The sequence below is a fragment of the Manis pentadactyla genome, chromosome 2 (assembly GCF_030020395.1).
Source record: "Manis pentadactyla isolate mManPen7 chromosome 2, mManPen7.hap1, whole genome shotgun sequence".
Classification (NCBI taxonomy): Eukaryota; Metazoa; Chordata; class Mammalia; order Pholidota; family Manidae; genus Manis; species Manis pentadactyla.
The window spans coordinates 83,688,833-83,701,337 of NC_080020.1; the positions used below are offsets into that span (position 1 = coordinate 83,688,833).

General features: G+C 41.2%; 1 protein-coding gene across 1 annotated transcript in view; it reads right to left on the reverse strand.

Annotated features, from left to right (window-relative positions):
* Positions 1-12,505, reverse strand: part of ANKDD1B (ankyrin repeat and death domain containing 1B) — a 57,690-nt gene that overhangs the window by 25,103 nt on the left and 20,082 nt on the right. The window contains 5 exon segments of the mRNA XM_057497507.1: positions 318-326; positions 1,440-1,604; positions 3,992-4,084; positions 6,059-6,157; positions 11,490-11,669. Of these exon segments, the coding sequence (XP_057353490.1) occupies positions 318-326; positions 1,440-1,604; positions 3,992-4,084; positions 6,059-6,157; positions 11,490-11,669 (546 nt within the window).

The following is a 12,505-nucleotide window of genomic DNA, read 5'->3' on the forward strand; positions in this document are numbered from 1 at the left end:
GGGTGGCAATGTGCCCCTCCGGGGGCTCATCATCCAAGATGGCACACTTACCCTGACAAATGGTCAAAAGGTCTAAGCCAACAGGGAACAGAAACACAAGGGTAACACATCAGATACCACTAAAATAATTGTGATAATGTTGCTCTAAGTATGGAAGGCAGGAAATATTACCAAGAGTTCTCTTTGGGAGGATTATAAACAAATTATAAATTATTAGTTTATGTTCTCCTATTTTTATACATTTAGTGTATTCATGGCTTAAAAAAACATTGAAATGATAAAGTGTAGTTCTATAACTGGATAGCAAACTAACAGACCCTTCTTCTCTGGAATGAATCCAGACAGTTCTGCTGAAACCACAGTCACACACGAGTTCTGTCCATGTGTGGAACAAAGATTCTCCTCACTAGTAAAGACTTAGGGCATTAACATAGTTGGACCCGTAAGTATGTTTAGTAACAAGAGGGTTTTCCCCCAAAACTTCTGGGATAGTGAAAAATGGGGGAGGAGGAAAGTCCCAGGGGACAGGAAGGGAGAGACTAGATAAGTCTTCATTCAATTCCGGCACAAAAGAACTCATAGGCTGGAGCTGGAAGAGACTTCAGGGGTGTAAGGCAGTGAGTGCTCTGGTTTCCCAGATGTGGCAACTGAGGACTCCCCACTGGGCCAGGACTGGCGTGTCCACCACTCCTGGCTGCTTCCTCACCCGGGGGTCCAGCTGAGACTCCTCTGGGAAGAGGCAGCCAGGAAAGCAGGAGTAGTTCAGAGGTCTCACCTGACCTCAGGACCCTAGCAGGGTTCCTCTAAGAGTTTCTTTCTCTGACTCCTGACAGTTCCTGCAAGTGGTAAGCTCAGCCCCAAGAACAGACTGATGGCCACTTCCATTCTCTTTATTTTTCCACCCAAGCATTTCCATTTCCACCCAGTGAGGGGTTCCTTTTATGGAGGATTTGATTCTGCTCCAGCAGACTGAATTCAGGGTGATTTTTAATTTTATTTTATTTTTCTTCCAAGAGGTCTCTTTTGCCTTTGGGCAAAAGGAAGACACATTCACTGTCTCTAATACAGAAACAAAGTTTCCTTCTTGTGTGAAAGGGCTCCCTACCCTGCCAATTACATTTTCCTACTGGTGGAGCTGCTTTTGATATAAAGAGCCTCTGGCAATTTACCTCTGAGCTACTGTTTATCTGAAGTGCTGAGCCTATTAAATGTGAACAGTCTTAATAATGCACTGGGGAACCCCAGTGATGTTTTAAAAAGACATTTTATGCATGCCTGAATGTGAGTGGGGGTTACAGAAGAAAAAGGATGAAAAGAATGTACATATTCCTCCCAGGAATTTTTAGGGCACCCTGAATTTAATCACAACTACCCCTAAGCACATACTGTGTTGAAACATAAGAAAACAGACTCTCCGAGTTCTGATTTGCTTGGGTTACCTCATTTAAGATGTCAATATCATGCTGTGCACTTAGTAAATTGTTTACAACTGTGACGTGGTTAATCATAACAGCTAAATGAAGAGGGGGACTCCTTAGGTTGCAGAAAGAAATAAAGTTTTCAAGTCCAAAAGATTCTGGCTTCTTCAGATCAAAAAGCATTTCCTTTCAGTAGACATTTCCCAATAATCTCCTGAGTACTGAAATTGTCCAGCACAGTGGCAGGCCCATAGTCAGTGTTCAGCGTATTTCCATCCCGCAGGTATGTGGCAAGCCTGATCACCAGCAATCGGCTCTCTTCCTCCATCTGTTCTAAACTATAAACTACTATGGGCCAGGCTCTTTTAAGGAGACTAGGGATTCAGTGGTGAGCATGACTCATCCTCAGGAACCTTCCAATCTAATGGAGCAAGCTAATACTAATTTTTTTTTAAACCACAAAATAAATACACAATTACAAATTGTGGTGTTTTGGAGGCAAAGTAGAGAATGGTATGATTGCATATATGGGGGTGAGCATCCTTGGATCCCAGAGGGCCCACCTTCCTGAAGGTCAGAAAAGACTTTCCTGAAGAATTGACATTTGAGCTCAAATAAGAAAGTATTAAATAAGCTTAACTACAGGACTTCTCAGGACTTTCAAAGTGCTAAAGTACAGTGGAAAAACCACCAGGGAAAACAGCGTGCATATTTAGCATATTCTGCGTTGATACGATCTAGAGCTCTTTCTCCCTAGAGCATTTTGTGGGACAAATGCCCCATTCACCCAGGGGTACCGTTTCTGTGTTTAGCTCTCCCACCTATATACAGTGCAGCCACAGTATATACACCATACCCCTCTAGTCTGCCCCCCTTTCCTCCTTATTTGTGGGTAAAACACATGTCATCCAGCCACACTCCCACTTGGAGTATCCCAGCCCCTCTCAGCCATTTCCACCACCCGCTTCTTACCCAGCCCTACCAGGCTGCAGTGAACACCGTCAAGATCACACAGTCAGCCTCCTGCTGCCTCACTCCCACCCAGCTGCCACTGGCTCTGGAGGCACAAGAAAGAACAGGGGTAGAAAAGGAAACTGAGAGGGAAAAAAGTGGGGAGAAAGCGATTAGACATAAGGGAGAGTGGGGTGAGAGCATCCCATGCGGGGACAGGTCGGAGGGCAAGAGGTTAAAGTGTGAAAGAGAAAGGGTGGAAGACCAGTGAGACTGTGCAGATCGGTGGAGAAGCGGAAGCAGAGTGAGGGAGTGAAGGCAGATCTGTGCAAGGCAAGTGAACAGAGCACACTGTTGCTTATATGGAAGAGATATTAAGTATTAATTAAGCACATTTAACATATTCTTATACTGCAATTTGATGCACACTCCCTTCCCCACAGTTTATACTCTGTTTTAAACACTGGGCTATTAGTTTTCATTCACAATAACCCTAGCACTTAGATCTTCTATTCCCCACTTTGTATATGAGGCACAGATAAGTTAAATAATTTTCCCAAGTCCTTGGAGCTAAGAAATGGCATAGACAGGATTTGAACCCAGGTATTCTGACTCCAAGATCAATGCCAGGGAAGATCTCCTTCCTAGGAGACAGATGTATACTGATGGAAGAGAGATGTACTGAGTTGGCAAGAGGGTCATTAGCCCACAGAGGAAGAGGACAGGAGGGGACAGGTGGACACCATGGCTGCTTAAGTCAGACTGCCCTGGGGTGAGCAAAGGAAATGGAGACAGATGGGGCTGGAGGGGAAGGCTTTCTGTGCAGGCCTCTTCTGCTCAGGAAGAACCTTGTCTCCTGAGGCACTACGCATGAAGAAAGAGAAAGCACCGCTCACCCAGGGAAGTGGGTAGTGCCCTTCCTGCTGGGGCCACTGGCCTTGCTTGGACCCAGCCGCTCCTGAGAAACAGGAAGCCTCCTTGGACAGACCAGGCGAGTTCAGAGCCAACCCAAAACTACCAGACGTGATTCAAATCGCATCCCTTCTCTCCAGTTAACACAATAAATAGTAATGGCTAAGCAAGATCAGAAGAAATAATATTCTCACAGGAGAAATGAAAATAAAGTGAAAAAGAGAGGAATGTTTCCCATCTAATTCCAGCACAGAGAGCCTTTGTTAATTCTACCAAAGCCAACTCAAACTTTGGAAAACCTAAATCAGTGTTCAGAATTCACTTTCACAAGAAAAACAAGATCACTTAGTGAAGGGAGAAAAATTATCATTCTCCTTCCTATTTACAGTAGCTTCATTATTTTCCCAGACTAATAGATTTAATCCAAGAATAATGGCATCTCTAGACACATGAGAAAGTTTTACTGCAGCAAATGTCAGTATTTAAAACACAAAGATTTCATTTTGTTCAGGAATTTCAATGACTTTCTAAAATTCATCTCTTGGATTTTATTTCTCAAGATTAAGACTCAGTCCCCTAAGGAAGTCAGAAAGAATTCTTCCTTTATGAACATCTCATTCCCTACCTATCTGCGAGGAGCATCTCCCAGCACAGCCAGCCTCAGAGCGCCAGGATCAAAGCCCATTTTATTGGAATAGACTCCCTTCTACTTTCTGGTACAGATCAATGTTCTCACTGAGTAGAAAGCTGATGAGGGATGCATGACCATTCCAGGTTGCTATGTGCAAAGCACCAATATTGAGATGCAAGAGACAGATGGAGAGCGCAGGGAGGATTCTCTTTAGGACCCACCATGCTTTCTGGTTTTCATCACATAGTAATCAGTTAATATGATGAAAGAATAAAAGTATTTTAAAAAGAAAATTCAATGTTCCCAATTATTTTAGGGAGCTCTTTGTTACTTCTAAGTGTTTCCCATAAAAGAGTCAGAGTCCTAAGTAACACATGCCTCAGGCAAATATAAATTAAATCCCTGCTTCCCTTCTCCAAGAAGTACAAAGTAGATTGGGGCCAAGTCTTCTCCCTATGCACCCTGCAAACCCCATCTTTGAGCCAGAACAGCTGACCTGGTATCAGTCCTAAGGAATGCCTCAGTACTCTCCTATCTCCTCAGATGTCTACCAGAAGCTCTCCTCTTTGCCAGATCTGGCTTCAAAGCTGAGCATGATTGCTGCCTATGTGCAGTGTCCCCTTGTGGCCCTTTTACTCAGCTCTCCCAAGCTTCTCCATCTGCTGCCTGCTGCCTCCTGCCACTCCCTGTGCTCAAGCAGCTTCACCAAGCTTCACTTAGTGCCCCTGCTAGGTGGAAAACTACTTAAGGGTAGAGCCTGCTCTTGATGTTCCTGCTATCCTCCAAAAGGTTTAGCATGGTGCCTTGTAATAATACAAGGTCCATGGATAGTTGCTGATTGATTAATTTTAAGATCACTACAGGTCCTCCAAATAAGATGCTGCAGGTTAGCATGTTCTCCTAAAACGGCTGTATAAAGGTCTCCCATCTTACATGACTTCCTGCAACACAGACCTGCCACTCCTCCACCAAGAGGTCCACCCTTGAATCTGGGTGGACCCTATAACTACTTTGACCAATAGAATATGACAGAACTGACAGTGTGCCAGTTCTAGATATGGCCCCTAACTAGCCTGGCAAGGGCTGCTCCCTGTCTCTTGGAAGCTAGCTGCCACAATGTAAGGCAAGGCTACATGTTGGTGCTATGGTCAAAGCCCCAGCTGAACTCTCAGCTGACAGCTGGTACCAAAGACCAGGCATATGAGTGAGCCTCCATGGAATCCAGCTCAGCTGAGCCTTTGAATGACCAAAATGCTGACTGACATCTGACCTTAACCACATAACAGACCCAAAGTAGGAATGTCCCAGCTAAGCCTAGTCAAGCTTCAGAGCCATGAAACATAATCATTGTGTTTAAGCCACTGCACTTTGGCTTGGTTTCTTATAAAGCAATAGGTAAGTGGTACAGATGCTAACAGGCAAAATACACAACTGGAATCTAGCTGAAGCTGATGTTAAATGCCTATATGATCTTGGATAAGTAGCCCTTCCAAGTAGAATAAGACACATTTCATCATATACTCTTGGGTACTATTCAAATTTTTTTTGTTATTTTCATTATAATTTAAAATTAATTAGAAAACCAGAAAGTAAAACCATCTGAAGACAAAGCTATTGACGTAGTTAGAATCCTTGCACTGCCACTGACCCTGGCTAAGTTCTTTAACTTTTCTAAATAGTTTTCTCATCTAAACAAATAAGATAAGTGGCAAAGGATCAAAACCATTTTGAATTTGGAAGAAGGTACCATCCTATCTTCTTCAGGCTTCAGAATGAATACCTGGGATTTCACATAATAATTTTTTTCCAGCATCTATGATGTATAAACCAGGCACATACTAGTTGTTTGGAAGAAAATAAGGTAGAATGAGAGTGCCTATATTTGAGAAGTAACGACTATCTGCTCCTTTTGCCCCATTTTCAATTATTCCTTCCCCCAAATAAATAGGAGGAATGGCATTTCTTTTGAGGAGATGTTAATTGGGAAATATCAGAAGTAAATGATTAATTCTTACCCCTAACAAAGCAATTATAAATATTAATTCTACAAAAGCTCAGTGAGTGGATCAATGCAGGACCAGATTACTCAAAGGACATTCTGAGTCCCCCTCTCCCTGTGTAAGCTAACAGGACACGGAGGACATACTTCATTTGGGATGTTAATATCACTTCCTCCTGCCAGTAGCACTTTGCTGCATTCTTCATGACCTCCTTCAATAGCCAGAAAGAATGGTGTTTCTGCATTCTAGAAAAAGAAAAAAAGTTAAATTAACTGCTCCTTGGCACAGAATGAAATTACTTAAGAAACAGTGCACTTTCTCTATACCTTTTGTGCATTACTCTTAATGGATAGCATTTATTAAGCATCTGTATGCCATCTTTTATTGCCTTGGCACAGTTAAACTGCACAACTCTATGAAGTCAGGTTAATATTATTCGCATTTTACAGATAAGAGAACTAAGCCTCGGGTGAAAAGTGACAAAACTAGGGTGCAAGTCCAGCTGTTTGGCCCAAAGCCTGCACCCTTAACTATTCTGTTATGCTGCCTCCTTTCAGAGGTTTCATCTATCATCCATACTCTTAACCTTTATTAATTTGTCAGGCAAATATTTATTAAGCACCTACTGTAAGACACTATGGGGCACTGGGATTTGAGAGACAGATGGGACACAGCCCCTGGCCACAAGAAGGGAACAGCCTGCTAAAAAGGAAAATCACAGAAATAAGGGTTATAATGCAGTATGAAACACACAAAAATAGAAGCACATTTGTACCAAGTACAGCTTTAACCTTTAAATCTGATTTAAAATGTTGTATGCCATAAAAAAAAAGTAATGCCCTATATCTCAGTAATTAAGTTTTGTGAAACTCATTATGATAAACACTAGTAGGACAAAGTGAGAGTTCAGTTTAGGTTGAAACACAGAAAAGAGGCTCACACAAAGTTACTTGGATACTTCCCCCTCCTCGTGCAGATTCTTTCCTAAAAATACTGGGAAGAAATGCAGCATTCCTTCCCCACTCCCTAGCCATTTTCCCCCTTGTACATTATTCTGATTAACAACTGCATTAGGAAAAATTCAGAAGGTTTTACTCATAGCTAATTAGATATGAACAACCGTGTTAACAGGGATGTAAGAGACTGGGACCAGTATTTCCATCCTGAAAGATGGAAAACTCCTGGGCTGCTTTACCTGACTGCCTGGGACAGCCATCTGTTACAAAGGAATTTCTCCTTATAATCTGTCTTCTCATTTTTCCAGGAAAAGAGAAGCCAAAAGGCAAACTCCAGTGGGAAAAACATTAGCCAAAAGTGTAAAGGGAAGAATTCACATATTTAATATACCAAAGAAGCTAAGAAACATTAATGTCTTTGACCCATCAACACTACCTCTAAGAATATACCCAAAGGAAATACTGAGGAATTCAGACTAAGGTTTATATACAAAGAGGTTCATGACAGTATTACTTATAAAAAAGAAAAACTGAAATAATGAAATGCCCAAGAGCTGAAGAATAATTAAATGAATTCTGGGCAGCCACTAAAGATATATATGTATAGGAACACAATGAAAACTAGAAGGAAAATACATCAGATATATAGAAGATAATACTTTCAGTGTGGGCAAAACATGATTGCTATTTGTTTCTTTTTACCTCAGATATGTTAAATGTATATTTCTGGCTTATGTTTTGTAATGTATTAATTTAATTATAAATGTGTATGTGACAGGTGCATGCTTAAACTTTCCGTACTGATAGGAGTTTGCTACTAAGAATGTTGAAGACAGCTGCTCTAGAGTATACTCACATGAGTCACCCCAACTGGTCTGGCAACAGCTGATACAGGAAACAGAGGCAGCCCAAGACTATGAACATCATGGGTCTTATTCAAAACGCTAATGTCATTCACACTTTGTGCAGATGAAACCTATCATAATCTGTAATTACAGTTTGTTGGACTTTATGAGTTCTCCCCAATGCCCTGACTTAAAAATAGCTAGAAAGCGAATGAAATCCAATGGCACACATTCCAACGTAAAGTATTAGAACAGAACAGGCAAGCATACCTAAGACTTTAAACCAACCTTTGTCTATAGGACTTGAACTCTACAGTGATTTGTGGAAACCAATCATGCCTAAGATTTATACTAGGTAATTCATACTTTTTTGAGCTTCTCACACATCATTATAACTTTTATTCAAGAAAACCAAATTCCTGGGATGTTCTTTAAGTAAGTTAAACCAATTAAACCTGATCACCATTAAGGAGTGAACACACAGACAAAAATAAACAAATGAAGACTATTTTTGTACATGACCTTCAGCTGAAAAACTGGCTTTGATTCCGCCAGGTACTGGAAGAGAATGAGGATGATAATATATACCAATACCAAAGGTAATTATGATCCCACTTATTGTACCCAGATAACACCAATGATAACAATAGACATCACTTGTTGCACATTTACGCTGTGCCAGGCACTGTACTAAGTGTGTGACACAGCCTTTTAATTTAAACCTCACTGCACCTTATGAGACTATTTGACAGATGTGGAAACTGAGGCTGAGAAGGGCTAAGATCATCTAGCTAGAGAGTGATGGAGTCAGGATCAGACCTAGACAGTGAGAGCCCTGCTCTAAATCTCAGCATGCCCAGGTCCAGGGATGCCTGGGAGCAGGCAGGTGGGCTTCTCTAGTCCTAAGGGAAAACTGACTTGTTTCAGGCATCATACATGTTCTCTGTTATAGCCTTCAGTGCTCATTATATGTTGCCCACAGTTGCTGTTTGTATTATTGTACTGCACCAATTCTAAATCACATAGTTTTTTATGTTAACATATCGAAGATCAGGTTGCATCTCACTATCTCAGTCGAGCAGGTAGCAGACATGCTATAGTTGCCACTGTTTACAATGTGCATTAATCACAATGGGTGTCAGTGAGAATCTCAGAAACTAGAGTGGGGCACTTTTGAAAAAATGCCACAACACAAGCACCCTTGATGGAACAGAGGACGATATTTTGTTTGGAAAAGTGGGGACATCAAGACTGAGAAGGAAACGATTTAGAACAATGGAACTCAGTGTGAAGTTTAGGAATACTTAACCAACTTATACTGCTTATTTTTTTATATATATACATATATAATAGAAAAATCTAAAATAAAGTCTAAAAAACTATTTCAATAAGTATAAAATATTCTAAGTGACAAGAAAGTTTGTTAGTGTCATAGTTTAATGGGCTGCATTATTTTCTTTTTATTTTGTTATCATTAATATACAATCACATGAGCAACATTGTGGTTACTAGATTCCCTCCATTATCAAGTCCCCACCACATACCCTGTTACAGTCACTGTCCATCAGCATAGGAAGGTGCTATAGAGTCACTACTTGTCTTCTCTCTGCTATACTGCCTTCTCTGTGCCCCCACCATGACGTTATGTGTGCTAATCGTAATGCCCCTTATTCCGCTCCTCCTTCCCTTCTCACCCTCCTCCCCAGTCCCTTTCCCTTTGGTAACTGTTAGTCCATTCTTGGGTTCTGTGAGTCTGCTGCTGTTTTGTTCCTTCAGTTTTTGCTTTGTTCTTATGCTCCACAAATGAAAGAAATCATTTGATACTTGTCTTTCTCTGCCTGGCTTATTTCACTGAGCATAATAATCCTCTAGCTTCATCCATGTTGTTGCAAATGGTAGGACTTGTTTTCTTCTTATGGCTGAATAATATTCTATTGTGTATATGTACCACATCTTCTTTATCCATTCATCTACTGATGGACACTTAGGTTGCTTCCATTTCTTGGCTATTGTAAATAGTGCTGCGATAAACATAGGGGTGCATATGTGTCTTTGAAACTGGGATCCTACATTCTAAGGGTAAATTCCGAGTGGAATTCCTGGGTCAAATGGAATTTCTATTTTCAGTTTTTTGAGGAAACTCTATATTGCTTTCCACAATGGTTGAACTATTTTACATTCCCATCAGCAGTGTAGGAGGGTTCCCCTTTCTCCGCATCCTTGCCAGCATTTGTTGTTCCTAGTCTTTTCTATGTTGGCCATCCTAAATGGCGTGAGGTGATATCTCACTGTGGTTTTAATTTGCATTTCCCTGATAATTAGCAATGTGGAGCATCTTTTCACATGCCTGTTGGCCATCTGAATTTCTTCTTTGGAGAAGTGTCTGTTCAGATCCTCTACCCATTTTTGAACAGTATTATTTTTACTTAGTGTTACATAAAAGAATGATGTGCCTTACAATCAATGGTATCAAATTAAATGATTTTATTACTTCTTACAATATCTCTCAGGAGAGGCACCAAGTTTAGATTTACCAGGACATTTAACTATGAAGTCCAAGAGGACTCCATTCACCTGAGTTTCCAAAAACCAGCCCAAAAGCTATTGACCCAAAGGTTATCACCCAGATGACTGAGAAATCTGCCTCCACAGCTGTGGCTTTTCCTCCAAATCCAGACCAGGTTTCTATCTCCCTGACCCCCACTGAAGCCCAAAGCCAGTTTCCATTTCCCTAAATGTACCACCCCACACACAGTGCCGCACAGTGAACCCATCCAAGCCCCTCTTACTGATCTCACTGACCTGCTCCTTCCTGTGCTCCACAGCTCAGGCCTGAGCACACCACCCTCCAAGTAGTCCAGGCCAGAGAGTCAGGGGTCAGAAAGTGTTCCCTCTCCCTAATTTCTGGTCACAAGTCCTGGTGCCTCTGCCTCCTCCTGTCACTTCCTCCTATTTGCTGCTGGTGAGTTCCTCGGAGAGGCTTTCCTTAGGCTTCCCTCGCTTCAGCCATTTCTGCAGTCACTGATTGGGACTTGGCTTCTCCAGTCTCTCCAGGCACCAATCCTCACTTTAGACTGCTGGGACAGTTCCAGGTCCACACCTAAGATGGACCCCATCCCTCTTTCCTGCTTTAAACCACCAGGTCTCTGCTGCCAACAAGTCAAACCAAACCCCCCTCCTGGTGAGCACAGTCCATCCTCAACTCTCTGCCTTGGCCCACTCAGCTACTACCCTTACTGGCCCACCTGTCCTCAGTTTCTGCCAGTCATAACTTGCCAGTCCCAGGACACACCACACTCTCCCCTGTCTGAAATATTCTACATGTGTGCCCGCCTCAAACTACCTTCTATCAAAGTCTGTTCAAATGCCAGATGCAAATAATGTGCCACCTCCTTTGTGATGACTGTGTAATTTCTGAAACAGATTTTCCTGTGTTCCCGAGGCATACTATGTATACATTTATCACTGCATACAGTCCAACTTATTATTTTTTGCATGCCCTTCTTGCCCTGAAGTCTTCTAGAATAAGAACACACACTCTACCTAGCACAGAGTACATATTAAGCAAATATTTTTAATTGAATGGGTAAATAAATGAATGGATTAACAAATGACTTGCTGTGAGATATTTCAAAAAAGAAAGAATCTTCTAGCATCACTTTTACACCCTGTGGCACTAATATCTTTGTTTTCTTCTCATTCCTTTCTTGAGCAATTCCCCCAGTTCCTTCTACTTTCGAGTCTCATGCCCACCTATGATGAACACCTCCACCTACCTCATTGGTTTTATTTGTTTCTTGCCACTGGGTTAGCAGCAACGGGACCACAGGGCTGTGACCATGCTTTGCTGTGAGGTGCAGGGCAGTGTCCCCCTCCAGCAACAGAAACATACACATGGTAGAGTCCCCTGCACTGAGCAAAATGCCCCTCCAACAGTCACAGCTGCACTGGAGTTTCTGGGAGGTTCATTTCGGTTAAAGCTGTGGTCCAGAGTGTGCAACTCACTATCCACAGTTTCAAGTGAAATTTATAGGTTTTTTTGTATTGAAGTATAGTCAATATTCAATATTATATTGGTTTCAAGTACACAACATAGTGACTCAACATTAATCTACATTATTAAATGCTCACCTCAACTAGTGTAGTTAATATCTGTTAACACAGAAATATATTACAATATTACTATTTTTTCTATGCTGTACTTTCAGATCCATGACTAATTTACATTCTAATTGATATTTTTGTGCCTCTTAATCCCCTTCACCTATTTCACCAATCCACCACAGTCTCTCCCCTATGGTAACCAACAAATTCTTCTCAACATCTATGAGTCTATTTCTGTTTTGTTTTGTTAGATTCCATATGTAAGTGAAATCATAAGGTATTTGTCTCTCTCTGACTGGCTTTCAAGTAAAATTTATAGCTCTTTAAAGTTTTAAATTAAAAGACATAGCTGTTTGAAACAGTAGGGAAAAAATCCATGCCCCTTATTCTGTCTTTGCTACTAATTTGCTAGTGATAAATGGAACAATTAAAGTAATTCCACATGACTTATGTGAAGGTAAACTGGTGAAAGGTTTCTGGGAGGTATCAGACAAAATAGACTTCAAAACAAAGAAAGTAACAAGAGACAAAGAAGGACATTACATAATGATAAAGGGGTCAGTCCAACAAGAGGATATAACCATTATAAATATCTATGCACCCAACACAGGAGCACCTACGTATGTGAAACAAATACTAACAGAATTAAAGGGGGAAATCAAATGCAATTCATTCATTTTAGGAGACT